The 26,973-nt window shown below is 45.3% G+C and overlaps 2 protein-coding genes across 3 annotated transcripts in view; one reads left to right on the top strand and one right to left on the bottom strand.

The window, feature by feature from the left end:
* Positions 1–26,303, top strand: ITFG2 (integrin alpha FG-GAP repeat containing 2). Of its 2 annotated transcripts, none has more exons than XM_049882191.1 (12): positions 1–210; positions 8,575–8,670; positions 9,267–9,308; positions 10,197–10,368; positions 11,129–11,268; positions 11,703–11,851; positions 12,205–12,302; positions 12,488–12,541; positions 12,656–12,747; positions 17,044–17,161; positions 18,386–18,559; positions 18,656–26,303. In XM_049882191.1, exons 1-12 carry the CDS (start codon positions 115–117, stop codon positions 18,757–18,759), a joined length of 1,335 nt encoding a protein of 444 aa, XP_049738148.1. In that variant the 5' UTR covers positions 1–114; the 3' UTR covers positions 18,760–26,303. The 2 variants fall into 2 exon arrangements, with proteins under 2 accessions (XP_049738148.1, XP_049738149.1); XM_049882192.1 differs by lacking the exon at positions 1–210 and adding an exon at positions 227–370.
* NRIP2 (nuclear receptor interacting protein 2) overlaps positions 21,735–26,973 on the bottom strand; it is a 9,130-nt gene continuing 3,891 nt past the window's right edge. The window contains exons 2-6 of the mRNA XM_049882212.1: positions 26,249–26,401; positions 23,186–23,268; positions 22,707–22,828; positions 22,392–22,444; positions 21,735–21,827 (exon numbers count right to left, since the gene is read on the bottom strand). Of these exons, the coding sequence (XP_049738169.1) occupies positions 21,735–21,827; positions 22,392–22,444; positions 22,707–22,828; positions 23,186–23,268; positions 26,249–26,401 (504 nt within the window). The remainder of the gene's footprint in view (positions 21,828–22,391; positions 22,445–22,706; positions 22,829–23,185; positions 23,269–26,248; positions 26,402–26,973) is intronic.

The following is a 26,973-nucleotide window of genomic DNA, read 5'->3' on the forward strand; positions in this document are numbered from 1 at the left end:
CTCAGGCGGTGACGTAACTTTCCGCTTTAGGTGGCCTTCCGCTACGGCGGCTGTCAGAAGGGGGGTCGGGGACATTTAGCGGGGCTCCCCGGTCCCTCGGCTCTTGGAAGTGCAATGAGGTCAGTTAGCTATGTGCAACGCGTAGCCCTGGAGTTTAGCGGGAGCCTCTTCCCGCACGCGATCTGCCTAGGAGACGTCGATAACGATACAGTAAGTGCATGCGCATTGCAAGTGACGCAGCCTGGATCTGCGCAGGGGCGGGGCGAGGAAGGGGAAGTGGAAGCCGCTGCCGGCGCCCTGTCACGTGAGCAGCGAGCATGCGCGTTGGGTCTAGAGTGGACTGCTACAGAAGAGAAATTTTAGTGATAGCGTAAGTGCATGGACGTGATCACCGGATTGGCAGTCCTGGTACCCTGAGTATTTTTTAGGGGGATGGGTAGTTGATCCTTCTGCCTAATTCAGTAATTTGTTCAGAGTAGCAACCTAGTAAAGTCCAGTGGCCAAGTTCCTTGGATCGTTGCTTCTATAGTTAAGCCTGCAGTGATGTTGCCACTCAAATACCACTTTACTTTTCAGAGCCTCATTTTTTCAGCCGTAAATTGGGAATAATAATACCGTTCTGCTTTCTGACCCTCCTTCTCCTTCGGTGCATCGCATAGGCTTAAAACCCATCTCTGCTGCTGTTACAGTCAGCACATAGCTCAGGAATTGATCAGTGTACTTCTCTGCCTCGCCGCCCACCTGGTAGACTCTTAAGTTTCGCAGGCAGGGGCAACAGGTGCTCCCGCCACTCCCGTCTTAATAATGTTGGGTTTCTACAGTGCCTCTTCCATAGTTGACGCAGGTGTTTGGCAACTTTAAAGCTCCACACCTTTGTTGAATTATGGGAACAATCTCCATGTACCTTTTCTTCCCCTTGCAGTCGTTCCTTTTTTCGTTGTTTAAATTAGTTAATACAGATAAAGCATGTAGAACAATGGATGGCATACAGCTAACGCTCAGTGTTAGCTATGTTGTTGTTATTTGCTTTTATTTTTCTGCAAATATGATTGAACTGCCTGTTACGCACCAAGGAGCCCTGGTGCCACAGTGGTTAAGTGCTTGGCTGCTAACTGGAAGGTCGGTGGTTCCAACCCACCTGCCGCTCTGCCAGAGAAAGATGTGGCAGTGTGTTTCCATAAAGGTTTACAACCTTGGAAACCATGTGGGGTAGTTCTACTCTGTTCTATAGGGTCACGATGAGTGGAGATCGACTAGAGAGCAATGAGTTTTTTATTATGCTCCAAGGACTCTGCTACGTTCTGGGAATTTAAAGATGAACAAGGCTGTCCCTGCCCTCAGGAAGTTCATAATCTAGCTGGGAGAGTCACAAAAATAACAAAATGTAATGGGATGCGTTGATAACAATATGTGAAGGGTACTGGAGGTGGAGCATCAAATGGGGCAGTTGATGGTGTTCAGGCGCTTTTTTCCCAGACTTTCTCTTTTGAATCATTATCTCTGACTAGTTCATGTTTTTAATGCAAAACTCATTATTCTCCTCCTCTCCTACCCCCTACTCTCTCTCCTTACTCTCCTTTTTTTTCCCCCCTCCTTCCCTATTTATTATTTAAACTCGATTATTATGGACTCATGGACTATTTGAGTCATTTTTATTTCATTCAATGGATTATAAAACATTACAATCATTAGTTTGTGCTTCTATTATCCCATATTTGATTAGTGAGAGTTCCTTCAAACTGGTTCCTGTGTCTCTCTCTTTTTTTTTAATCGTTTTTATTGTGGAAACGCTGGTGGCATAGTGGTTAAGTGCTACGGCTGCTAACCAAGAGGTCAGCAGTTCGAATCTGCCAGGTGCTCCTTGGAAACTCCATGGGGCAGTTCTACTCTGTCCTATAGGGTCGCTGTGAGTTTGAATCGACTGGACAGCAGTGCATTTGGTTTGGTTTGATTTGTTTTTATTGTGGTAAAAACATGTATGCAAAACATTTGCAAATTCAATATTTTTAAATGTATCTCCAGTCCTTGTGATATGTCCTTGTTAGTCTTTGGGGTTTCCTTGCTTTCTGACACAAGAAAGACGGTCCAGGCTCATCTTTATTGTTCTTCCTGTGCCTCATCCCTGGGAACAGGCAGGAATTAACCAATAAGCAAGGTAAGCACGTGCTTAGGGCACCAACAAAACAGGGACACCAGTTGTCCAAAGCAAAGACCCATAGATGCCAAGCAGACAGGACACAAGGAAAAGTGAACATCGCAGTGGGAGGGATCTGGCAGGGCAGGAAATGAAAATGGTATTGTTACCGGAATAAGGTTCTTGCCTCTCACTGGTCAAGAATGAGCAGGTAAGGCACGTAGTTTTCCACACAAGCAAAGCTTTATTGAGGAGGCTTGCAAGCAGAGACAAGGAGGGCCTAGAGCAACGCATACCCTCATCTCAGAACAAAAGACAGGCCAGAGTTCTTAGAAGTTCTAGGGCGGGGAAAAGATTCATGTTTATTCATATACACAGGCAGGAATATGTTAACTAAGGTGCTTGCACAGCAGCTTTCCAAGATGGCTCCTGTACCGGCCTCTGGGATTCGTAGCAGGACTTATGGGGTGTCGTGCCTGCACAGTCTCTTGCTCCCTGGGTTCGATTCCCCAGCTATGGCTGTAGCCCCTCACTGCCCCTGGTGGAAGGTCACACAGCAGTCACAGGTGGATGTTCTGCGCATGTCCCTGGGCCTGGTTTTCTCCAGCTGCTTCTGAAAGGCAACTTTAAAGAAGTTTGTGGGCTATTTTTAGATACCCTGTCCCACTGTTCTGGGGAATGGCTTTGTTTCTGCACCCTGGTCCGTTTCTTGTTACTTTGTTTGCAGATTTGGGGCCCCTCTGTTCTCTGCTTACTAAGTCTCTAGGTTCCACACCGAACCCCCTATTACCTCTCTGATAGTATAGCCTATTTCTCGTTTACTTGCATCTCCTCTAACCATACCAGTCTCTTCGTTATTTCTAAAACAGGCACCCTATTACCTCTCTGATAGTATAGCCTATTTCTCGTTTACTTGCATCTCCTCTAACCGCACCAGTCTCTTCATTATTTCTCAAACAGTCACCCTCTGATCTCAGGGCCTTTGCTCCCTGTCTTAGTTTCAGCTCCAGTGTGTGAGAGTGTTTCAGCTCCAGTGTGTGAGAATGTGCTGATTGGAAATAAAGTTCACGAAGGGACATGAGCATGCCTGCTTGCAAGGTTGCTTAAGCTATGAGACCCCTATCTCTTCAATATCTTGTTGATTGACATCTGTCTCTTAACCATCTCCTCCTGTGTTCATTAACATCTGTCTCCTATGGTCTTCTCCCATATAATTGAAACTCCTTACCTTGGCAGGTCTCTTGGGAGTATACTGTTTATTTCTAATAAACAGGAGGTGGGGGTGGGCCGTCTAGTCTAACTCTTGCTACATTCACCCAATATGCAACTGGATCCAGCATGAGCAGTTACTGGGCAAGGAAGGATTATGTTAATAGATAAGAGGTCTCTGATCCATTTTGAGAGAACCATCTTGTATGTCCACATCTGCTGATTGCGCATCTCCAGCCAGGAGGGCCAGCCATGCCCTTTGCCATGATATAAACACAAGAGTATGCTCTTGTGTGCATCCTGGTAAACAACCAATGGCAACTCCAGTCCCAGGTGACGCACAAAGCCGAGGGAACTGGAATAAAGTGACCATTGCAATGAATTCAGTCAAGTTACTTTTTAACTGCTATGTAGCATTTATGTATACAGTTATGACCTAAGTAAAAATCTTAGTGCCCCGCATCCAGTAAAAGTTTTATGCTCCAGTTCTTCTCATTCCACTAAAGTGGCATACGACACTTTTGTGTTCGATCACTGATATTATAAAAAAAATAGTCGCATTTAAAAAGTTACGTCATGGATAGCTAAGACACAAACACATACATATATATAAAAATATATGTGTATATATATATACGTGTGTGTATATATATACACACATATATGTATGTGTATGTATATATAACTCAAATATCCTGTTTGAATGCATGATAAGCAGAGGAGGGGGCACCACAGATTTTCAGTGTTTAGGGCCCTCATATCCCTTAAACTGGCCCTGCCTGAGAGCAACCTGTTCTCCAAAGATCCCTGCTTCCTTTTAGTGGAAATGGAATTATAAACCAAGATCTTGATACCAGATATGCTCATCATTACTGGTGTGTCACTGCTTGTAGGCCCAGTGGACAGAGGTATCAGATACACACACACACACACGCACATGCGCACGCACGCATGCACAAACGCACACACTCTTAAATCTTATCCTTCATCTGTCTATAAAACCAAAAGCCAAACCTGTTGTTGTCAATTCCTACTCGTAGTGACCCTATAGGACAGAGTAGAACTGCCACATAGGGTTTCCAAGGAGCTGCCATCATTCTTAACCACTTGCCACCTAAAAACATAATAACCTCCTGAAGATACCTCCAATTGTAGTTGAACACCTCAAGGTACATGCTAGGTAGCTCCCCCTCCCCCCTTTTAAAAATTGTATTTATTTTATCATTGAGTTTGTTTCCCATCTTCTCATCTCCACCTCCCTGTTTTGTGCTCTCTTCTTCCCCAGAAGACAAGTGGTAAAGTATCTTTTCTTTCCCTCCCCGGTGCTATGATGGAAAAGGTATCTTAAGAAGCCTGTTTTGGCTCTATTCTTTCTAGGGAGGAAAAAGTTATTCTCATAAGTTTTCATCATGTTTTATGGGCTTTCACATCTCTTTATAGTCTAAGCAGTACAATTTTATGAGAAAATCAAGGGAGGGTTTTTACATTTTTGAGTGGTAAATTAACAAAGTGACTTCAGATGTGCAATATTTTCCATTGTATCCTGTTGCCTTTATTTAAAAGGGAAAAATACACAGTACATTTTTTTTCATAACTTCATAGCAGTAGCGTTTTTTGAAATTGTACTTCTCTAAGTGAATTGCTGTGTTACACAACTAGTTCTGCCGTATTAGGCGTATTTTTTTCACCTTTATTGTAAGCTCCATAAACCACTGCCATCGAGTCAATTCCAACACATAGCGACCCTAGAGGACAGAGTAGAACTGCCTCACAGGGTTTCCGGGGAGCAGCTGGTGGATTCAAACTGCCAACCTTTTGGTTAGGAGCCCTATCACTTAACCACTGCGCCACCAGGGCTTCTTAGCTCCGTCAGGACAGAAATTGTGATGAGTTTTTTCACTGCTGTATCGCCAACACCTAGAACAATGCCTGGCACTTAGTAAATGTTTGTTGAGTAAATGAATATTGTTATAAAAAGTAAATGCGATTATGTGCTTCAAAGCAACTTGAAGGTTTTTGCGTGTAATTAATAAATATAATTGAAAGAAGGACGGTAGCTGAGAGAGTTGTTTAGTTGAGAGCTGTTCAGACACGGTACCCTCAGCTTCCATGAGCGTGGATAGAATTTTTGTTAGTGGTTCCAAGGCCAATACTTAGAGATTTGCAGCAGGAAAAAAGACTGATTTCAGCCTAATAAACCCTTCACCTAAAGTTCTTTGAAATAGATTCTTTCTGGCTAAGTCAGAGGGAGAAGCCGGGAAAAGAATCCACACCCTCTAGGACTGCCCTCTGAAGCCTGGCTGCATCCTCAGGAGGAAAGCCTTTGGAAGGCTGAAGCAATGGCAGGAAGATCTCGCCTCCTTTCTCCTTTAGCCTTTCTGAGCTTAGGGTGTACCCTCAGCTGGGGTTCTTTAATGTCACTGAGTAACCTCTAGAGGCCAGAGCCAGGATGGGCCACAGAGAAGCAGAACTGCTGGAAAGCATTAGAGCCGCTGGAAAGCAGATGGGCTGCCCTGGACGTGTCCTCTTCCAGGACATCTTTTGTGGCCTTACTCCCTGCCTGGCTGGGTTACATCTTTTTGCTCACTGCACTTACCACACTGCTTTGTGATTTTATTCCTGTGTCCGTGCCCCTGTTGAACTGTGAGGTCCTTCTCAGCAGGGAGCCTGTGCATTTATCTTTGCATCTCCAACTGATTGTTCAGCTTTACCTGAAAATTCCAGGGCTGGCTGGACATTTTTTACCTTTTGTTCTGATTTTTCTTTGCTTTAATAAAAAATCTTTCGCTATTTGTTCATTAAACAAACATTGATGAGGGCTTACTATGTGCTATGGCATTTGTTGAACGAATGAATGAATAAAAAATAAGAAGGGATGGTATGAAAGATGCTGTCATGGATTGGATTATGTCCCCCCAAAAATGTGTGTATCAACTTGGTTAGGCCATGTGTGGTTGTCCTCCATTTTGTGATTGTAATTTTATGTTGAGAGGATTAGGGTGAGATTTGTAACACCACCCTTATTCAGGTCATCTCCCTGATCCAGAGTAAAGGGAATTTCCCTGGGGTGTGGCCTGCACCACCTTTTATCTCTCAAGAGATAAAAGGAAAGGGAAGCAAGCAGAGAGTTGGGGATCTCATAACACCAAGAAAGCGGCACCAGGAGCATAGCACCTCCTTTGGTCACGGGGTCCCTATGCCTGAGAAGCCCCTAGACCAGGGGAAGATTAAGGACAAAGACCTTCCTCAAGAGCCAACAGAGAGAGAAAGCCTTCCCCTGGAGCTGACGTCCTGAATTTGAACTTGTAACCTACTAGACTGTAAGAAAATTAATTTCTCTTTGTTAAAGCCATCCACTTGTGGTATTTCTGTTATGACAGCCCTAGATGACTAAGACAGATGCTAAGTCCCCTAGTCTTGGGGGTGTCTAACCTGAGGCTGAAAAACCACCTGGTATTAGTACTTACAGTGGAGCCCTGGTTGCTTAGTGGTTAAGAGCTATGGTAAGCTACGGCTGCTAACCAAAAGTTTGGCAATTCAAATCTACTAGTTGCTCCCAGGAAATCCTTTGGGACAGTTTTTCCTATAGGGTTGCTATGAGTTGAAATCGACTCCATGGTAACGGGTTTGGTTTTTTTTTTTTTTTTATTATTAGTACTTACTGTATGTCAGTTGAAGTCCCTGTGATGCAGGCACTGTCTGTAGCTAACCGAAAGTTTGAAGGTTCTAGTCCACCCAGGGGCACCTCGGAAAAAAAGCCTAGTAGTCTACTTCCAAAAAAATTACCCACTGAAAACCCTATGGAGCACAGTTCTGCTCTGACATACTTGGGGTCGCCATGAGTGAGAGTCAGCAATGACTGGTTTATACGCCAATCACTGTTCTAAATACTTTCCTCTATTAATTCTCACAACAACCTTATAAGGTAGATTCTTTTATTACCCTTGTTTTGTAGATGAAAAAATATAGACAAAAATAGCTTTATTCAAATCTAGGCGGAAGCACTCTGGACCCCTATGCTCTGCAGCCTGTCTCCTATGTGTCTGCGGAAGACCAGGCAACTGTAATTGAAACATCAGGTATAGAGAGTTTGATGTAAATGACCTAGTTTTATGGTTCTAAGAATTGTCCCACCAGAAACTTTCATAACTATTTAAAAAACAAATCCAAGGTTCATATAAAGTAAACCATGATTAATAAATCCCAGTTCATTTCTAACTTGTCCTTACTATTGATCTGTTATCTCTTTGTTGCCTTTAGGATGAAATCTCTCAAGAATCTAATACTAGTTCACCCTATTTTAGGGACAGGAAGGTAGCGTTGAATATACCCAAAGGGAACATTATGAAGCTGTTTGTGGAAATAGGATTTGAATCCTTGTTATCAGCATTACACCCTGGTGGCACAGTGGTTAAGTGTTTGGGTGCCAACCAAAAAGGTTAGCAGTTCGAATCCACCAGTCGCTCCTTGGAAACCCTATGGGGCAGTTCTACTCTGTCCTATAGTGTCGCTGTGAGTCAAAATCGACTCGACAGCAACGAGTTTGGGTTTTTTGGTTTTGTTGTCATTGTTAGCCCCCAAAAACGATGGCCAGCCTTTTGGGACTCACAGGGAAGTGGAGTACCCAAATGCAGGCAGTGGGAAAGAGACTCCATGCAGGGTGCCTCCCCTCCTGAGAGCTTATCCATCACTTAAGGGCACCAGAGGCCCAGAGCATGGGTGCTGCTGCCCACCCCTTCTTGCTTGGTTCTTGTCTGCGCCCCCACCACCTATATATTCACTCAGACACATCAAGATCAAAAGGTTTTGCTAGTGAAGAGAGGACTCCAAGAGCTGACATTGTCTTTTTATTTAGCCCCTGATTAACTAATGAGGTCTGAAGTTAGAGTCTCCAAAAGCCTTGGAGCTACTTTGAAACATGTCACATTTGTAATGGACAAATTAGCAGAGCTGAGAGTCAAGTCTGTGGGACACTGAGCTGTTCTGGGATGGATCAAAGTTTCTGTATTGCCCCCATTCTTCCTCTCCTGCTCCGAACCCACATATACAGCCCTAACCAGAAATAAAGAAGCTCTGGGAAACTATGGCTATGTTGGTCCCAACTGATTTTTAATAAAGATGATAGAGATAAAAATTCAGGTCTTGTGATTTCCCCAGGATAGGCCGAGTAGAGAGGAGCTGGAGGTTGTTCAACAGAATCATATCCTAACACTCATCTTCTCTATTTGAAGTTAAATGAACTGGTGGTGGGAGACACCAGCGGGAAGCTGTCCATGTATAAGAACGATGACAGTCGGCCATGGCTCACCTGTTCCTGCCAGGGAATGGTCAGTATTCAACTCACTGGGTCTTGAGGGGGGAAGAGATCCATCTGCCCAGGGGCTGTGAGGGTAAGTCCCACACAGAAGCACACCAGTGTGTCCTAACTCACCAACTGCTCAGCCCAGTCATTGCTTCCAAGATAAATTAATTCAGGGAGGCACACCCCCAGGCAGTAGGTGCTCTCCCATCTGGTCCCCCTCCTCCACAAGGCTGGGTGTTTTTTTATTTTCTTTTGTGGAGTGACTCCCTTTATTTTATGGAAACTGCCTAAGGTTACCTGACCTTACAAAGTATGGTACAAAATGGAGGCAATAGTTTGAATAAGTCTAGACGTACTATAATCTGGCTATATTAGTGTAGGGGTTTTGTTTTGTTTTTTTAAGCCACACTGTCCTTACTACTTCAGGTCTTCATGTTGCTGTCTAGGTAAATGTAACCATAGCACACTGCCTTGAGTAATGCACACTATCAGTGTAAGTCATATGGCACAAGTTTTCAGGGGATGGTGATGATTAGGCAAACCCCTCCTTGCCTCACAGAGATCAGGGAGGACCGGTCTCCCTCAGGGTATCTTCCTGAGCCTCTCTTTCTTCTCTTGCAGCTGACTTGTGTTGGGGTTGGAGATGTATGTAATAAAGGAAAGGTAAGAACTCTAGGGAACCGGATATGGAATGTGTGGCTAATTGCCTTCATGAACAACTGCCTCCTTTGCCATGCAACCAGAAGAACTAGATGGTGCCCGGCTACCATTACTGAACGTTTTGATCAAAGATTCCATAGAAGAATCCTAATCAAAAGGGGAAAAATGCAGAACAGGATTTCAAATCTCATGGTCTCTAGACTTTCTGGAGCAACGGAGGGTGGATGAACCCCTGAAACTATTGCCCTGAGATAACCTTTAAATCTTAAACCAAAAATATCCCCTGAAGTCATCTTAAAACCAAAAAAATAGTTTAGCTTAATTAGTAAAAAATGTCTGCCTTGAGCATTATGCTCTTTTAAGAACTATCTGTTCAGGATCAGATTGACAATAGCAACTTGAAAGATGAGATAGGAACCTTAGGGGGAGGAACAACTCAGAAAAGGAGAGTAAGAATGGTTACACAACTCAGTGTAATCAATATCACTAAATTGTACATATAAGAAAGTTCAATTAGTGTATGTTTTGCTGTGTGTATTCTCAACAACAAAATAAATTAAAAAAACATAGAAGGTGTGTGTTATCTGCATAAAAAATGCAGTACCCCACTCTCCTACTCCATCTCCATCAGTTACCTCCCAGTCTCTTACCTTCCCTTCACAGCAGAACTCTTAAGCAAATTGTTTACACTCATGGTCACCATTCCAAAAAAAAAAAAGAACTCTAGGGAACGTTGGGACTTTGGCAGCACTCCAAGGCCTTTTCTTGATCCCTTTCTCAAGGTAGAAATCAACTGAGAGTTAAAGACATCATCCCTAACCTCTGTGACTTAACTGTGAGGCTTGAACTCAAACTCCATCCCATTCCATTTCTCCTATACCTCTCACTCAGAACCTGGTGGTGGCGGTGAGTGCTGAAGGCTGGTTTCACTTGTTTGACCTGACACCTGCCAAGGCCCTGGATGCTTCTGGGCACCACGAGACACTAATGGGAGAGGAGCAGCGTCCCGTCTTCAAGCAGCACATCCCTGCCAACACCAAGGTCATGCTGATCAACGACATCGGTGGGCACGGCTACCTTTGTAGGCAGTCGGGAGAGTAGGAGTCAATGGGTAAAGGAGCACATCCCAAGGCATTCAGGGGGGAAAGTCAGTATTCATTTATGCGTTTGTTTTGTATTTAATGTGGTGTTATACTAAACTCCCATTGTGCGCCAGGCGTTGTTGTAAGCACTGGGGTTACGATAGTAAATAAAACAGATCAAATTGCTGTTCTCTTGGAGCTTGTTAGGAAGAGACAGAAAAGAAAATAAGTTTTGTAAAAATCTTAAGTAGTATATGAGAAGGAAATAAGTGCTATAGAGAAAAGTAAAAAAGAAGGGGCTAGAGATAGTGTTGAGGTAGAGGTAGGGTTAGCAATTGTAAAAGTTGTCTTGGAAATCCTCACTGAGAAGGTGACATTTGGTCAAAAAGTTGAAGGAGGTAAAGAGAGCAAGCCATACAGATAGGAAACTGATAATTTAGGCCAGCTGTAGTCTCAGCGGTGTGGGTGGTAGGTATATGGAATGATTCAAGATACTTGAGTTGTGTATCTGAGAGAAGTGCTAGGGAAGAAGTGATAAGACCTGCAGAAAAAAGGTGGAGTGTTTAAGCACAAGGAAGGGCAAGGAAGCGGGTACCAGGATCAAATTTTTTGAGGTAGATGGCGCAACAGACTGGGCATGAAGTTACCCTGGATGGAAAGTGCCAATGGTGACGTTAGCAGAATAGTGGAGGGTGCTTGTATGATTCAAGCTAACAAATACAGATTTGCCTGTACCCACAGATGGAGATGGGTGTTGTGAGCTGGTAATAGGTTACACAGACCGTGTCGTGCGGGCTTTCCGTTGGGAAGATCTGGGTGAGGGCACTGAACATCTGACGGGGCAGCTGGTATCCCTCAAGAAGTGGATGCTGGAGGGTCAGGTGAGAGGCTGAGCTTGGGGACCAAGGAACCCAGGGTATGGGGAGGAAGGCCTTCCAGAGCAGGCTTCGGATAGGGCATGGGGGGAAGAAAGGAAAATTACCTTGTTGAGAAAGATCCAAAAAGGATACTTTTGAATCAGGGTCTTAGGAGAAATTTCTAGTAATAGGCAAAGAGGAAGAAACACTGGGCTAAGAATTAGGAGTGCGTGGTGGGTGGGATATGGACTATATCAGGACATAGACCTCATTTGGGGCATGCACAGATGGCCTATGTGGAGAGGAGGGCAGCAGGCAGAAACCCAGTGAATTCTAGAATTCTTCCTCCTTCTGCTCCCCTCGAAGCCTAGAGTACTATTTCCAGTGCCCCTCCCCATCTACAGGGTCCCACTTCCTTCTCTCTCCATCCTCCCTTAAGCCCCTTTTCCCTGGTGCAGGTGGACAGTCTCTCAGTGACTCCAGGGCCCTCGGGTATTCCCGAACTGATGGTATCTCAGCCAGGCTGTGCTTATGCAATTCTTCTGTGCACCTGGAACAAGGACCCTGGGTCCCCCCCTGCCTCTGAGGGAGCCACGGAGGGCAGCAGGTAAGAGAGTATAGGCTGTGGATGGCATGGGGTACATGGAAGCTCTGGGATGGCACATGGTAGTGAGATGGGCCAGCAGTCAACACAGCTTCTTCATCTAGGTCCCAATCTAAGTACTTCTGCCTCATGAAGGACTCAGGGAATCCTGGGCTTTAACCTTATAGCACCTGGAAGAAAGTCTAAGATCCCAATCTGGCAGCTCCATCCCTCTCTTTTCCACTTGCTACATGGGTCAGATTGGGTTAGCAAGCTAATTTGTATCCCAGAAGGCCTTACAGGGGTGGGAGCCACTGAGATCCTAGAGAGCTGACCTCCCTTGGTCTCCCACTTAGCCCATCCCCTCCTGCCCACAGGGAGCCCCCTGCTGGCCGAGATGTGGTGCTGCACCAGACGTCTGGCCGCATCCACAACAAGAATGTCTCCACTCACCTCATTGGCAGCATCAAACAAGGTGAAGCTGGGGTGGAAGCAAGAGACAGCACTGAGGGTCAGAAGGGGTAGAGGAGATACAGGGCCTTCTCTTCATGTCTAGTCCTGTCTTTCCCTCCCTGCTGTGGTCACCATTCCCCCTTTATGCTCTGATTTTACCCTGCTCCTTCATGGTTTTTTCTTCTGGTCTTTCTGTCCCACCTACAGGACATAGCCCTGAGAGTGGTGCCTCTGGCCTCTTTGCCCTCTGCACCCTGGATGGTGAGTTCCCCGGGCCAGCTCTATGGGGCAGTACTGGAGTGGAAGGGTACATGCCTGTGGGGTCTGGTCAGGTGTTCGGTCCCACATACCCCCTGCCTGCCTCTTGCTGTACAGGGACGCTGAAGCTTATGGAGGAAGCAGACAAGCTGTTGTGGTCGGTGCAGGTGGATCATCAGCTTTTTGCCCTAGAGAAGTTAGATGTCACGGTGAGTGGAAAACCTGGTGGAGGAGAGCATTTTCACCTTCTGCTCATGGAGAGATTAGATTTAAATCAGGCCAGTTTCACGTTACGGTTAATTCTCAACCTTTATATTAAGTCTCTATATTGTTATTGTTAGTTCCCATTGAGTCGGCTCCAACTCATGGCAACCTTATGTAACAGAACAAAATGTTGCCTGGTCCTATGCCATTTTCATGATCTTTGATGAGTCTGTGTTTTAATATGTTTGTGGTATTGTGTTAATCCATCTCATAGACGGTTTTCCTCATTTTCACTGACCCTCTACTTTACCAAACATGATAAGCCTCTTTAACTCAAACCCATTGCTGTAGAGTCAATTCTGACTCATAGTGACCCTATAGGACAGAGTAGAATTGCCCCATACTGTTTCCAAGGCTATGATCTTTATGGAAGCAGACTACCACATATTTTTCCCACATAGCAGCTAATGGGTTTGAACCACTAACCTTTCAATTAGCAGCCAAGCACTTAACCATTATGCCACCAGGGCTCCTTAAGTCTCTTTAGACAAGCCTAAATCAATAGATTTGACTCATTGAACACTAATGACTAAAGACCAGGTAAGTTATGGGATGACATCAAGGACATCATACATAAAGAAAGCAAAAGGCCATTAAAAACACAGAAAAAAAAAGACCAAAATGGATGTCAGAAGAGACTTTGATATTTGCTCTTGAATGTAGAGCAGCTAAAGCGAAAGGAAGAAATAATGACGTAAAAGAGCTGAACAGAAGATTTCAAAGGGCAGCTCGAGAAGCTAAAGTATTATAATGAAATGCACAAGACCTGGAGTTAGAAAACCAAAAGGGAAGAATGTGCTTGGCATTTCTCAAGCTGAAAGAACTGAAGAAACAATTCGATCTTCAAGGTGCAATAGTGAAGGATTCTATGGGCAAAAAATTGAATGACACAGGAAGCATCAAAAGAAGATGGAAGGAATACAGAGTCACTGTATCAAAAAGAATTGGTCGAACAATACAGGAGAGGTCGGCACAACTGGACTAAACCAAAAGCAAAGAAGTTTCCTGAATAAACTGAATGCTTCAAAGGCCAGCATAGCAGGGGCAGGGGTTTGGGGACCATGGCTTCAGGGGACATCTAAGTCAATTGGCATCATAAAATCTATTAAGAACACATTCTGCATCCCACTTTGGAGAGTGGCGTCTGGGGTCTTAAACAGTAGCAAGAGGCCATTTAAGATGCATCAATTGGTCTCAGCCCACCTGGAACAAAGGAGAATGAAGAACACCAAAGACACAAGGTAATTATGAGCCCAAGAGACAGAAAGGGCCACATAAACCAGAGACTACTTCAGCCTGAGATCAGAAGAACTAGATGGTTCCCAGCTACAACCAATGACTGCCCTGACAGGGAACACAACAGAGGACCCTTGAAGGAGCAGGAGAGCAGTGGGATGCAGACCCCAAATTCTCATAAAAAGACCAGACTTAATGGCCTGACTGAGACTAGAAGGACCCCAGAGGTCATGGTCCCCAGACCTTCTATTAGCCCAAGACGGGAACCATTCCCAAAGCCGACTCTTCAGACAGGGATTGGACTGGACTATAGGATAGAAAGTGATACTGGTGAGGAGTGAGCTTCTTGGATCAAGTAGACACATGAGACTATGTGGGCAGCTCCTGTCTGGAGGGGAGATGAGAGGGCAGAGGGGGTCAGAAGCTGGCCAAATGGACACAAAAAGAGAGGGTGGAGAGAAGGAGCGTGCTGTCTCATTAGGGCGAGAGCATCTAGGAGTCTGTAGCAAGGTGTATACGAATTTTTGTATGAGAGACTGACTTGATTTGTAAACTTTCACTTAAGGCACAATAAAAATTAAAAAAAGGAATTGGTCGACATTCAACCATTTCAGGAGGTAGCATATGGTGAAGAACCAATAGTACTGAAGGAAGAAGTCTAAGCTGCACTGAAGGCACTTGCAAAAAGCAAGGTCCCAGAAATGGAACGAATACCAGTTGAGATGTTTCAACAGATGCAGTGCTAGAAGCACTCACTCATCTGTGCCAAGAAATTTGAAAGACAGCCACCTGGCCAGCTGATTGGAAGAGATCCATGTACCTGCCTATTCCAAAGAAAGGCGATCCAATGGAATGCAGAAAATACTGAACAGTATCATTAATATCACATGCAAGTAAAATCATGCTGAAGATAATTCAAAAACGGTTGTAGTAGTACAATGACAGGGAACTGCCAGAAATTCAAGCTGGACTCAGAAGAGGACATGAAATGAGAGATATCATGACTGATGTCAGATGGATCCTGGCTGAATGCAGAGAATACCAGAAAGATGTTATCTGTGTGTTACTGGCTATGCAGCGGCATTCTACTGTGTGGATCATAATGAATTATGGATAATATTGAGAAGAATGGGAATTCCAGAACACTTAATTGTGCTCAGGAGGAACCTGTACATAAATCAAGAGGCAGTAATTTGAACAGAACAAGGGGATACTGCATGGTTTAAAATCAGGAAAGGTGTGCATCAGGGTTGTATCCTTTCACCATACTTAATCTGTATGCTGAGCAAATAATCAGAGAAGCTGTACTATGTGAAGAACCCAGCAGCAGGATTGGAGGAAGACTCATTAACCACCTGTGATATGCAGGTGACACAACCTTGCTTGCTGAAAGTAAAGAGGACTTGATGTACTTATTGATGAAGACCAAAGACTATAGCCTTCAGTATGGATTGTACCTCAACATAAAACAGAAATTCTCACAGCTGGACCAGTAAGCAATATCATGATAAATGGAGAAAATATTGAAGTTGTCAAGGATTTCATTTTACTTGGATCCACAATCAAAGCCCATGGAAGCAGCATCAAGAAGTCAAACCACATATTGCATTGGGCAAATCTGCTACAAAAGACCTCTTTAAAGTGTTAGAAAGCAAGGGTGTCACTTTGAGGACTAAGGTGTGCCTGGCCCAAGCCATGGTATTTTCATTTGCCTCATATGCATGCAAAAGCTGGACAATGAATAAGGAAGACTGGAGAGGAATTGATGCCTTTGAATTATGGTGTTGGCAAAGAATGTTGACTATACCATGGACTACCAGAAGAACAAACAAATCTATCTTGCAAGAAGTACAGCCAGAATGCTCCTTAGAAGCAAGGATGGCAAGACTTTGTCTCACGTACTTTGGACATGTTATCAGAAAGGACCAGTCCCTGGAGAAGGACATCATACTTGGTAAAGTAGAGGATCGTCAAAAAAGAGGAAGACCCTCAATGAGATGGACTGACACAGTGGCTACAGCAGTGGGCTCAAGCATAGCAACAATTGTAAGGATGGTGCAGGACTGGGCAATGTTTCATTCTGTTGTACATAGGGTTGCTGTGAGTTGGAACTGACTTGATGGTACCTAACAATGACAACAAATCAATCCTGAGTAAGTTTGTTTCCCCTAATTCCACATTGCCTCATACTATACTATATTGATAAGGAGCCCTGTGGTGCAATGGTTAAGTGCTCAGCCGCTAACCAAAAGGTTGGCGGTTTGAACCTGCCCAGTGGAGAAAGACTTGGTGATCGATTTGCTTCCATAGAGATTGTAGCTAAGAAAACTGTATGAGGCAGCTCTACTCTGTCACATGGGGTCACTGTAAGTCAGGAGTGACTCGACAGCACCCAATAACATTATACTGATGGAAAATATATCATTTCAATACCTTTCAGCAGAAGTAACAGCCCCAAAGAGAAACAGATTACTATAAACAAGTTATTAGCACCAATTTCAGATGTATATTTTATAAGGCTTTTTTTTTTTCTGTATGTGAGTCTCTCTTTAATAGGACTTTGGTCCTGGAATTGGCACAAGGTGGGGTTATACTTCATGCTGCCGTTGTGCCTACTTGATGGCTTAGGAGAAGGGGCTTCAGCTTTGAAGTCAGGTAAAACAGACATGGGTTTGAGTCCTGATCCTGCTACTTCCCAGCTGAGTGACCTTGGGCAAGTGACTATTTCTATAAGCTGCTTTTCCTGAGTATAAAGTTTAGAATAATGTTACCTACTTTATAGGGTCGTTGTGACCATTATGTATGGTGGCCCATTTGGCAGCCCCACTTGGTGCCTGGCACATGGGAGACATTCAATGAATGGTTGTTTTCTTTCCCAGCTCACTGTTGGCCTCTCAGGGTCCAGTCGACAGCCTGCCCTTTGTATTTCATCTGGCCCCACCGTTGGATCCCTTTCTAAAACAGCTCCTTGTCACTCCAGCATCCCTATCTCTGGCCTTTTTCAGGGCAATGGACATGAGGAGGTAGTTGCATGTGCCTGGGATGGACAGACGTATATTATTGATCACAATCGTACTGTGGTCCGCTTCCAAGTGGATGAAAATATCCGAGCCTTCTGTGCAGGTGGGACCCCCGCCCCCATGGCCCCTCTCATCCACGCTTGTTTGCCTCTCATTTCCACTCTCAAAATGACCCCTACTTTAAGTCTTCATAAACAAGTTAGTTCCTTAGCTCTTTGCTCTTCCGTTAAAGGGTGATAGGTGGGTACGAAATCGCTGTCTTTGGAGTCTGAAATAAGAAGAAGTAAAAGACAATGAGATCTCCATCGCTAAATATTTTTAAGACTGGCATGTGTTCTCATCTCTCTGTCCAGCATACATTGAAGACGTCAGAAAGTTCTTTCTAATCTGAACATGCCAGAACTCTGTGAAGGGGATTCTCCCAGAGCATTCTTCTTAGTTCCAAACTGGGGACCTTGGGAAGTAGCAGGAGCCCTGGTGGCACAGTGGTTAAGAGCTCGGCTGCTAACCAAAAAACAGGCAGCTGCTCGTTGGAAACCCAATGGACAGTTCTCTGTCCTATAGGATTGCTACCAGTCGGAATCGACTTGACAGCAATGGGTTTAGTTTTTTTTGGTTTGGGAAACGGCATTAACTCTTTTGGATGACTAGGGGACATCGTCAAGTACTAAAATGATAGGACATTGAACAGTACTGTGGAGTACATACTCCACTTACCTGAAAGGTTAGTATGCCTTTGAAGAAGGGACTGACACCTAAGAGAAGCCTTAGCTTCTGGTCTAATCTTGGCTAATCTACCTCTTGGACTAGCAAGACTGTTCCTTATTTATTCCAGATATATTAAAAATCAGTGGCTATCGAGTCACTCTGACTCATGGCAGCTCCACGTGCATCAGGCTAGAACTGTGCTCCACAGGGTTTTGAATGGCTGGTTTTTCAAAAGTAGATCAACCAGGCCTTTCTTCTGAGATGTCTCTGGGTAGACCTTTTGGCTAGCAGCTAAGCCTGTTAGCTGTTTGTACCACCCAGGGGCTCCCCAGGGATATTATTAGATGGGAAAATCGGTAAATATCACCAATTTGAATGCTGCTCTGCCTGGTTTTCATTGCTGTGGTTTTTCTATATCTGGATAAACAGGTATGACAGACAGTTTTACCTATTTTACTGAGTTCACAACACGGAAGAAATAGAAAGAGGGCCTTTGTTTTTTGCCTGACATTGTGTGGGGGTAGAAACTGCTGACTCTAATGCCTATATCTTGTTCTCTGCCCTCCTACCATTGGGACTGAAACTTTTTGACCTTTGTCTCACCACCCACACCTCCCAGGCCTGTATGCCTGCAAAGAGGGTCGCAACAGCCCCTGCCTTGTATACGTCACATTCAACCAGAAGATCTATGTGTACTGGGAGGTGCAGCTGGAGCGGATGGAGTCCACCAATCTGCTGAAACTGCTGGAGACTGAGCCAGAGTACCGGCGCCTGCTGCAGGAGCTGGGTGTGGGTGAGTCCCAGGAAAGCTGTGGGGGCTGGAGAAGTCCAGTTGCCCCGGTGCCCAGGAAACCTGCAGCCTCTTATCAGCCCCTTTTTTTGCTCTCAGATCCTGATGACCTTCCTGCAGCCCGTGCCCTGCTTCACCAAACTCTCTACCATCCTGACCAGCCACAGCAGTGTGCTCCCTCCAGCCTCCAGGATCCCACCTAGCTGGGCTTGCCTGATCCTTAGCTGACAAAGGATCCTTCTGAGCCTCCTACCCCTCAGGGTATCCGTGGTACTGGCAGGATAGGGAATATATGTTATAGAGGAGCAGGATTTGACTCTGGGCGTGGAAGGATGGTGGCAACCCTAGGGTGACTGTGGCTATAGACCTCACGGTCTTTTTGGTGAAAGGAGACAAGTTTGCCCTCTGCGCAGTTCCATGTGCATTGCACCCTTCATACAGCAGGGTCATAGGACCCCACCTTGTTCCAAATTGGGACCACCCTCCACCCCCAGATCCCCATTCTCATTGTGTAAAGAACAGAGACTCGCTTGTGAAGAGGGAAACCAAATCCTTTGCATGGTTCCAACAGGAAACCAGGAAGGTTTCAGGCTTCAGGGAAGCCAGGCTTCATGGCCAGACGAACAGTTGAAGGGAGAGCTATACCCCATCCAAGCTCCGTCTTTCATAGCACAACTCCAGGTCATTGGCATTCGTAATGATCACAAGAATGGCAGACTAGTCTTTAGCCACTTTTGTTTTGGTTTTGAGGGATTGTTCAGGATATTTTACAGTCTGAATCTTAACTTCTGTTCCTAGCAGACTCGAGATGGTTTTCCTCAGTTTATCAAAAGAAATTGGGTCAGTGCTTTGTTTTGCCACATTCATCAAACACCGTGGAGCTTCATAGGCCTTGCTCCCATTTCTCCCCCCAGCCACTTTCCCAAAAAAGCATCTTACTGTCCATAATACCAAATCAAACCAAACCCATTGCCGTCAAGTCGATTTTAACACGTAGCAACCCTATAGGACAGAGTAGAACTGCCCCAAAGGGTTTTCAAGGCTGTAAATCTTCACAGAAGCAGACTGCCACATCTTTCTCCCGCAGAGCAGCTGATGAGTTCCAACTGCTGACGTTTCGGTTAGCATCCAAGCACTTAACCACTGTGCCCCCAGGGCTCCTGTCTATAATACAGTAGTCATTTAAAAATCTGATGCAGGTTTATGATCCAGACCACAATCAGAATTCTGTCTTGAATCATTTATCTCCCTTCTGTTCTTGATTCTCTGTACTCTAAATCAGTGTTTTTCAAATTGTAGGTTGCAATCCTTTGGTGGGTCGTGGCCAGCATTTTTTAAGTAAATGAAATAGAATAGAATAAAATAGAATAGGAAATCCCAGAGTGCCTTGCTCACATTATGGGTAAGTATTGTTTTGTTGTAATTGTGTGTGTGTGTGCGTACATGTGTAATGAGTGCAATGTAAAGTATATTTCCTACCGTGAGTTATGGTCAAAAGAGTTTGAAAGTCATTGGTCTAAGTTATACTGACCCTAGTCAGATGGGACAACCAGGGGAAGGGTTCACATTCATATTTCCTGTCTATAAGGGGATAGGGGAGAGTTATCAGTCAACTCCTGGTAAGCAGGGTATAAGACCAGAGAAGGACATCCGCATAGAGAAACAAGGATTTATTCAAGTGGAGAAGCAGCAGAGCTGAGGGTCTGCCATTGGACCTGGGTTCTGTGGTTACAGAAGTAGCAGGAGGCACACAGGGAAAGGAAGAAGGCGAGACCCAGGAAAGCAGAGGTCATGGAGCAAGGCAGTGAGGGAGAGGGAATCCTTTAAGATTGTGAGACCAGGGTAGTAGTATACCTGTGGTACATAAGCTCCTATCCTTTCCTTTCCTTTTGAGGGCAGGGGAGTTAGCCAAGAAAGGTAAGGAAGGGAAGAAAGGGAAGGTGTCACAGCAGCCTCTTGGGCCTCCTCTAATCTACCCCAAGTTCAAGATATTGTTTCTAGCCCCAGTGTCCCAGTTCCTGGCCCAGGGTCAAGGTTAGCTACACTGCTATCTTCCTCTATCCCTAATCCATGACTTGAGTGATTCAAACCAACTAGGAATACATTCAGTGGTCTGGCTTCTTGAGGTTTGGACAGCTCTCTTCACAGTGAAGTCAGAAGAGCCTGCTTGCCTTTTTACTTTGGCTCAGAGCTTGGCAGAGGGATAGGAAGCCACTGATTCCAGGATAGGACAAGCTTAAGTTCAGGGGACCAGGAGTGAGGGGTAAGAAGACCTAATGAGGTGAATACCTCTAGAAATAAGGAAGAATACTGGCAAGGTTACATCCAAATACTAAAAACCCCACCAACTTGTCTACCTTCGAGAGGCAGTTCTCTAAAGGGCTCTTCCACACAGACCCCACCCCCCCCCCCAGTGAGTACAAAAGGTAAGAGGAGAAGGGTTAATATCTGGAGTAAATATTATAACTAAGGTTTTGCACAGTGTAATAAAACAATTGCTGGCTTTAGAGACATTTGCAACCCCAGAAAAGGTAGCTAATAAAAGAGTGCCCAGGCTTGTGAGCTAAACACTCTTTTACCAACACCTTCTGTATTGCATTGGAATGTCTATTTACCACTTCTTCCCCCATTCACCTGTGAGCAAATGCGTGCAGAATCGGAAAGGTAGGATCAAAAGAAGGATCAAAAATCCAGGATGGGGAATTGCGGCAGTCTCGTTGTGGGAGATAAGGTGAGGTAAGAGATGTGCAAGTGAGGGCAGTCAAGTGGTGTTTGGAGTAGGGTTGGGGGACAGGCCGAGGAGGGCAGTTGGCTGCAGCCTCTGACTCAGACCAGTTCCTGTCATGCCAAGGGCCAAGCCTAGGGCCCCATTTTGCCTCTGTCCCTTTCTGCAGTCCTGATTCGGCTTTGCTCTTCCTGAGGGAGGACAGGGCAACCAGGACCCTGGATCCGGAGCTGTCTCTGGTGAAAACTCACCCTGCGGGGAGAGGGCAGTTGCTGCAGAAGCAGAGAGGGGTGTGGCGCAATGGGGGAGATAGGGCAGTGGGGGTCAGTGGTAATAAAAGGGACAGACGCAGTAGTTAGTCCCCAGCTGCCTGGCTCTAGTAATGCCTCATTCCCCACACAACTCTTCCCCTAAGGCAAGGGATTTCCCACTGGGGACTGACTGGGACAGCGGTCACTGGCCAGGGTCTTGGTATAAAGGCAGGAAGGGCAGCTCTGGGAACGGGGCTTTCAGCCTCAGCACTCCATGCTCCAGGTCAATGCAGCTCTGTGGGAGGAGGAGAGTGTGAGAGAAGGCTTCAGCAGGCCACCTCTCTCCCAGCCCCCTTATTTTGTTCCCTCTCCCAGTTCCCACAGCTTCTGCCTGCTCTTTGCTTTCCCTCCGCCGCTTCCTGTTCACCTGGACCCCTGTCAAGGGAGGAACCCAGGTCTCTATTTTCACTTGTAGGCAAATAAGTAACCTTTTTTTTTAAGGAAGCAGCCCTGGCAGTGCAGTGGTTAAAGCATTTGGCTACTAACTGAAAGGTCAGCAGTTCTAAACCACTAGCTGTTCTGGAGGAGAAAGATGTGGCAGTCTGCTTCTGTAAAGGTTACAGCCTCAGAAATCCTATGGGGCAGTTCTGCTCTGTCCTACAGGGTCACTAGGAGTCAGAATTGACTCGACAGCACATAACAGCAAGGAAGCAAGTTGGAGACTAGGACTCCTGCCTCCCAGCTTTAGTCTTTCTTATCAGAACCTGCCCCATGCTTCCACACCTGTGCCTTCTACCTCTTTTCCCAGCACTTTGAGTCAGGCCCCAAGCGTGGGTGCAAGTACTAACACCCTGCTTACCTTGAGAGAAAGCAGAGTCTGCAGTCCAAGGCAGAATTCAGGACTCTCAACATCTGCGGGAACCATTTGAAAACAGAAGAGACTGGAGGGTGTCCAGTGGCCCCTGCTGCCCTCCTGTCTGCACTCACCCCTTCTCTGCCCACCCCATCACCCAGGTCTGAGAATATTGGCATGAGGTTGGGGATGATCAGAGACTCTACAGGAACACCTTGTCTGGTGTTGGGAGGGGCTGAAAGGCCTAGTCTCTGCCTTTGCGCCTGCTCAGAAAAGATAGAACAGGTGGGAAGCTGGAGTGCCGATGAAGGGACGACTTACCCACCACCCGGGCTGAGCATGCCACAGTCTCCTGCCCTAGCTGTAGCTCCAGCTGCTCCACCTGGGTTGGGGGCCCAGGTGCCAGGCCCCCATCTGGGGCTTTAAGGACCTGCTTCTCTAACCTGTGGTTAGGAAATAAGGGTTATGGCCACCACAAGCCCGCCTGCCGCCCCCATTAATCAACAGATGTCCCTCTGCACCATGCTGTAGGTTCTCATCCACTCCCTGGCCCCCATGTCTTCTCGGCCAGAACTTCCTGTCTCCTTTTTTTTTTTTCTAAATAACAGCATTATTGCTGAGGTGTAATTCATATACCATAAAATTCACTCTTTTAAAATGTACAGTTCAGTGTTTTTTTTTTAAATATATTCACAGAGCTGTGCAACTATCCCCAATATCTTATTTCAAAACATTGTCATCACCCAAAAAAGAAACCCTGTACCCTCCCTACTCCCCACTCTTTTGGGCGACACTCTTACCCCAGGCGGCTGAGGCATCCAGTGGAGATCTGATTGTACTGTGTGCCTGTGTCCACAGCCACTGTCAGCAGCTGGTCCCGGCACTGAGAAAGGGAGGGGTTGTAGAGGACTTGGTGAGTCCCAGGAAAATGGACAGGGTTGGCGCCTTCAGTTTCCCCAGCCCTTTTATGATTCCAGAAGACTTACTAACTGAAAATGAATTAGGCACCAGGGAGAAGGTTAATTGTGGCCGTTCACTTTTGATTGATAGACCTCAAAAGTCCTGCTCAAAGCTCATGTTATTGAAATAGAGATCCCAATTGTCATGGATCAGGGAGCATATTGCTCACTGCTGAGCAGCCTTTTACCCAGATTTTCTGATAGAATGAGCGTACTGTTTCTACTACAAAATCAAATAGGATATCTGGCATGAAGCAAAGAAAGTCCAAACAACTATGCATTGCCAATGAAGTAGACTCAACAAGGTGGACTGACACATCGGCTGCAACAATGGGCTCAAGCATAGCAACGATTGTGAGGATGGCGCAGGACCTGGCAGTGTTTCATTCTGTTGTACATAGGGTTGCTATGAATCAGAATTCACGGCACCTAACAACAACAGCAGCAGAAGTAAAAGAGAGTGTTTTACTCAGTGACATTGTCTTTTATAACTTTTGGCAAGTTTGGGAAAAGAAGTACTGCAAACATGCAAAAACATGCAAGGAAATGATCCTTGAGAGGTGTTGCAGGGAAAATACTGAAAGTCATTGTTGCATTAAGAAAAAAATTTAAGGATTTTTTTCCCAAAATTCAAATAAAAAACAATTTTTTTTAATCCAATGAGGCTCAATTCAATTATAAGAAGACTAACAACCCAATTAAAAAATGGACATACATACATAAAAAAGAAATGAGTTGGGGGGAATGGCCTGAGTCTTTACAAGTAATGTTTACAGAACTCATGCAGTTGAGGCAAAATTGACTTTCAGATAGAAGAATCAAAAAAGGAAGTAGAGCAACACATAAATTTGTCCATAAATTTGGGAAAGTTGGCTAAACATGGAGATCCGTTTGTTTACAGGAATTCTTGGGAGGCTGAGGGGTAGCAGACACCAGGTTGGGAATGGAGGAGGGACAAGAAGACTGGGATCCTTGTTAGGAAATTCAGATGTGAGTAACCAAGAAGTTCTTCATTAGAAAGAAAGGAAGACAAGTCTACTTTCTTCTGGACATGTGTACAGACATTTTGGTATGTCCTTAGGATATAGACAGGCATATGTAGTCTCACTATTCTACATGGCATGCATTTATTTATCATCTACTATGCACGAGATAAGTTATTGGAAGATGTGTCAATGAATTCTGTCCTTTAAACTACTATATAGTAAAAGGAGGAGCCCTGATGGTGCATCAGTTAAGTGCTCAGCTGCTAACTGAAAGGTTGACGGTTCAAACCCACCAGTGGCTTGCATGGGAGAAAAGACCTGGCAATCTGCTCCGGTAAAGATAACAGCCTAGGAATCCCTATGGGCAGTTCTACTCTGTCCAGTAGGGTTGCTATGAGTCGGAATTGACTCAACAGCACCTAACAACAATAATATGATAGAAAGTTTTAAGGTCTGTGAGAGGGTTGTCAGTAAAGTGCTATAGAGATTGAGAGGGAGGAAAGGCTATTTCTTACTGGGGAAATCAGAAAAGGTTTCAAGGAGCAGGTTACATCTAAGCTGGGCCTTCAGAGATTGTAGGATGTGGGCATACGATGACTGGAGAACAGGAAGAGTGCTCTCCAGGCAGAGGAAGCACTGAGCAAAGAGTGGCAGAGGAGCAGTGACCACTTACTGGGAACAGCTCAATGGTGGTGAGTGGTTAGATGGCTTCAGAAATGAGGCCATCACCTTGGAACACATGAGCCCTTTCCAGGAGAATTACATTAGCACACATGCATACACCATCCATATATGTAGAGCAGACTAAAGTCTTTTCATGTTCATGTTTAAATATTATACTTTGATAGAAGAAAGGGGATAGAGTAATGGTGACAGATGAAGATGGATTGAGGCAGAGAGTAAAGAAGATAAAAACCATCCAGTTGATTCCAACTCATGGCGATCCCATGTTGTCATGGATCAAATTATGTCCCCCCAAAAATGTATGTATCAACTTGGTTAGGCCATGTGCAGTTGTCCTCCATTTTGTGATTATAATTTTATGTTGAGAGGATTAGGGTGGGATTGTAACATCTCCCTGATCCAAGGTAAAGGGAGTTTCCTGGGGATGTGGCCTACACCACCTTTTATCTCTCAAGAAAGGAAAGCAAGCAAAGAGTTGGGGACCTCATACCACCAAGAAAGAAGCACCAGGAGCAGAGCATGTCCTTTAGACCCGGGGTCCCCACATGAAGAAGCTCCTCATCCAGGGGAACATTGATAAGAAGGCCGACAGAGAGAGAGCCTTCCCCTGCAGCTGATGCCCTGAATTTGGACTTATAACCTACTAGACTATGAGAAAATAAATTTCTCTTTGTGGTATTTCTGTTATGGCAGCGCTAGATAACTAAGACACGTGTTTCAGAGTAGAACTGCACTCCATAGGGTTTTCAACTGCTTATCTTTTGTAAGTAGATTGCCAGGCCGTTCTTCTGAGGTGCCTCTGGATGAATTCGAACTGCCAAGCTATTGGTTAGTAGCTGAGCACTTAACCATTTGTGCTACCAGGGACTCCTAAAGCAGTTGTCTTTGAGTTGATTCTGACTCGTGGGGACCCCCATGTGTGTTGAAGTAGAACTGCACTCCATTGAGTTTTTAATGGCTGATCTTTTAGAAGCAGATTGCCAGGCCGTTCTTCTCAGGCAACTCTGGGTAGACTCAAACCTCCAACCTTTCTGTTAGCAACCAAGCGTGTTAACCGTTTGCACCACCCAGGGCTCCAAAGAAGACAGAAGACCCCGTTTTTAGGTCCAGACTCGGGGAGAGGTTCTTTCTTCCTCCCTCACCATCAGGGTGGAAGGGAGAAAGGAGTGTGGGTGAAGTGAGCCATCACAGGCAGGGTTGGTAATAAAAGTCGAAGCCCAAGGAGGCCTCTCACCTTGCAATTGACAAGAAGAACTGGAATCTCTGTCCTACTGGTCTGCCTGCTGCTCTCCTGGTCTTGAATCAGGGCCTGCACCCGGGGAGACTCCCCCTGAAGCCGACTCTGGTTTCCCTCCATCAGGCGTCTTTGGATCACACTGTGCGGCTGCTGACTCCGGCACAAAACAAAGGGGAAGACAAGTCTAAATTGAAGTGTCCAGGTTGTTCAGTTCCCCTACCCTATGTATTCCTTTTTTTTTTTTTTTTTTTTTTATGTATTCCAGGATGCTCTTCCTAACCCAACCCTATTCCTGAGTCTCACAGGAGTAAGAAAAGGACAGGAGGCCACAAAGACACAAAGAGGAGAAGGACCTTACCCAAGGGACCCAGCAGCCAGATAATTAAAGCCAAGTGAACCCTAGTATCAAATGATGCTGTTTTTCTGGGACTTCGATGGATTGCTCAACAATAAAAAAATGGGAAGAGGAGAACAGTCCATGGTAGACTGACCTATTGGCTAACGGGACATTTTAGGAATTAGTATTATGTTTGGGGGAAATTTTGTCTTAAACCTACATTTTTGACTAGGAGTTTTTCCTCTCTGACCTCATCCTTCAATGGGCTGCAGATCCCAGGGTTGATAGTGTCATGAAAAGGAGTCAAATTCTGCAAAACTCTGATGCTGGGAGTCAACCTTGAGCTCTCCCTCACCCCCAGACACCACAACCCCTGTCCAGTCAC

The sequence above is a fragment of the Elephas maximus genome, chromosome 4, assembly GCF_024166365.1.
Source record: "Elephas maximus indicus isolate mEleMax1 chromosome 4, mEleMax1 primary haplotype, whole genome shotgun sequence".
NCBI classification, from domain to species: Eukaryota; Metazoa; Chordata; class Mammalia; order Proboscidea; family Elephantidae; genus Elephas; species Elephas maximus.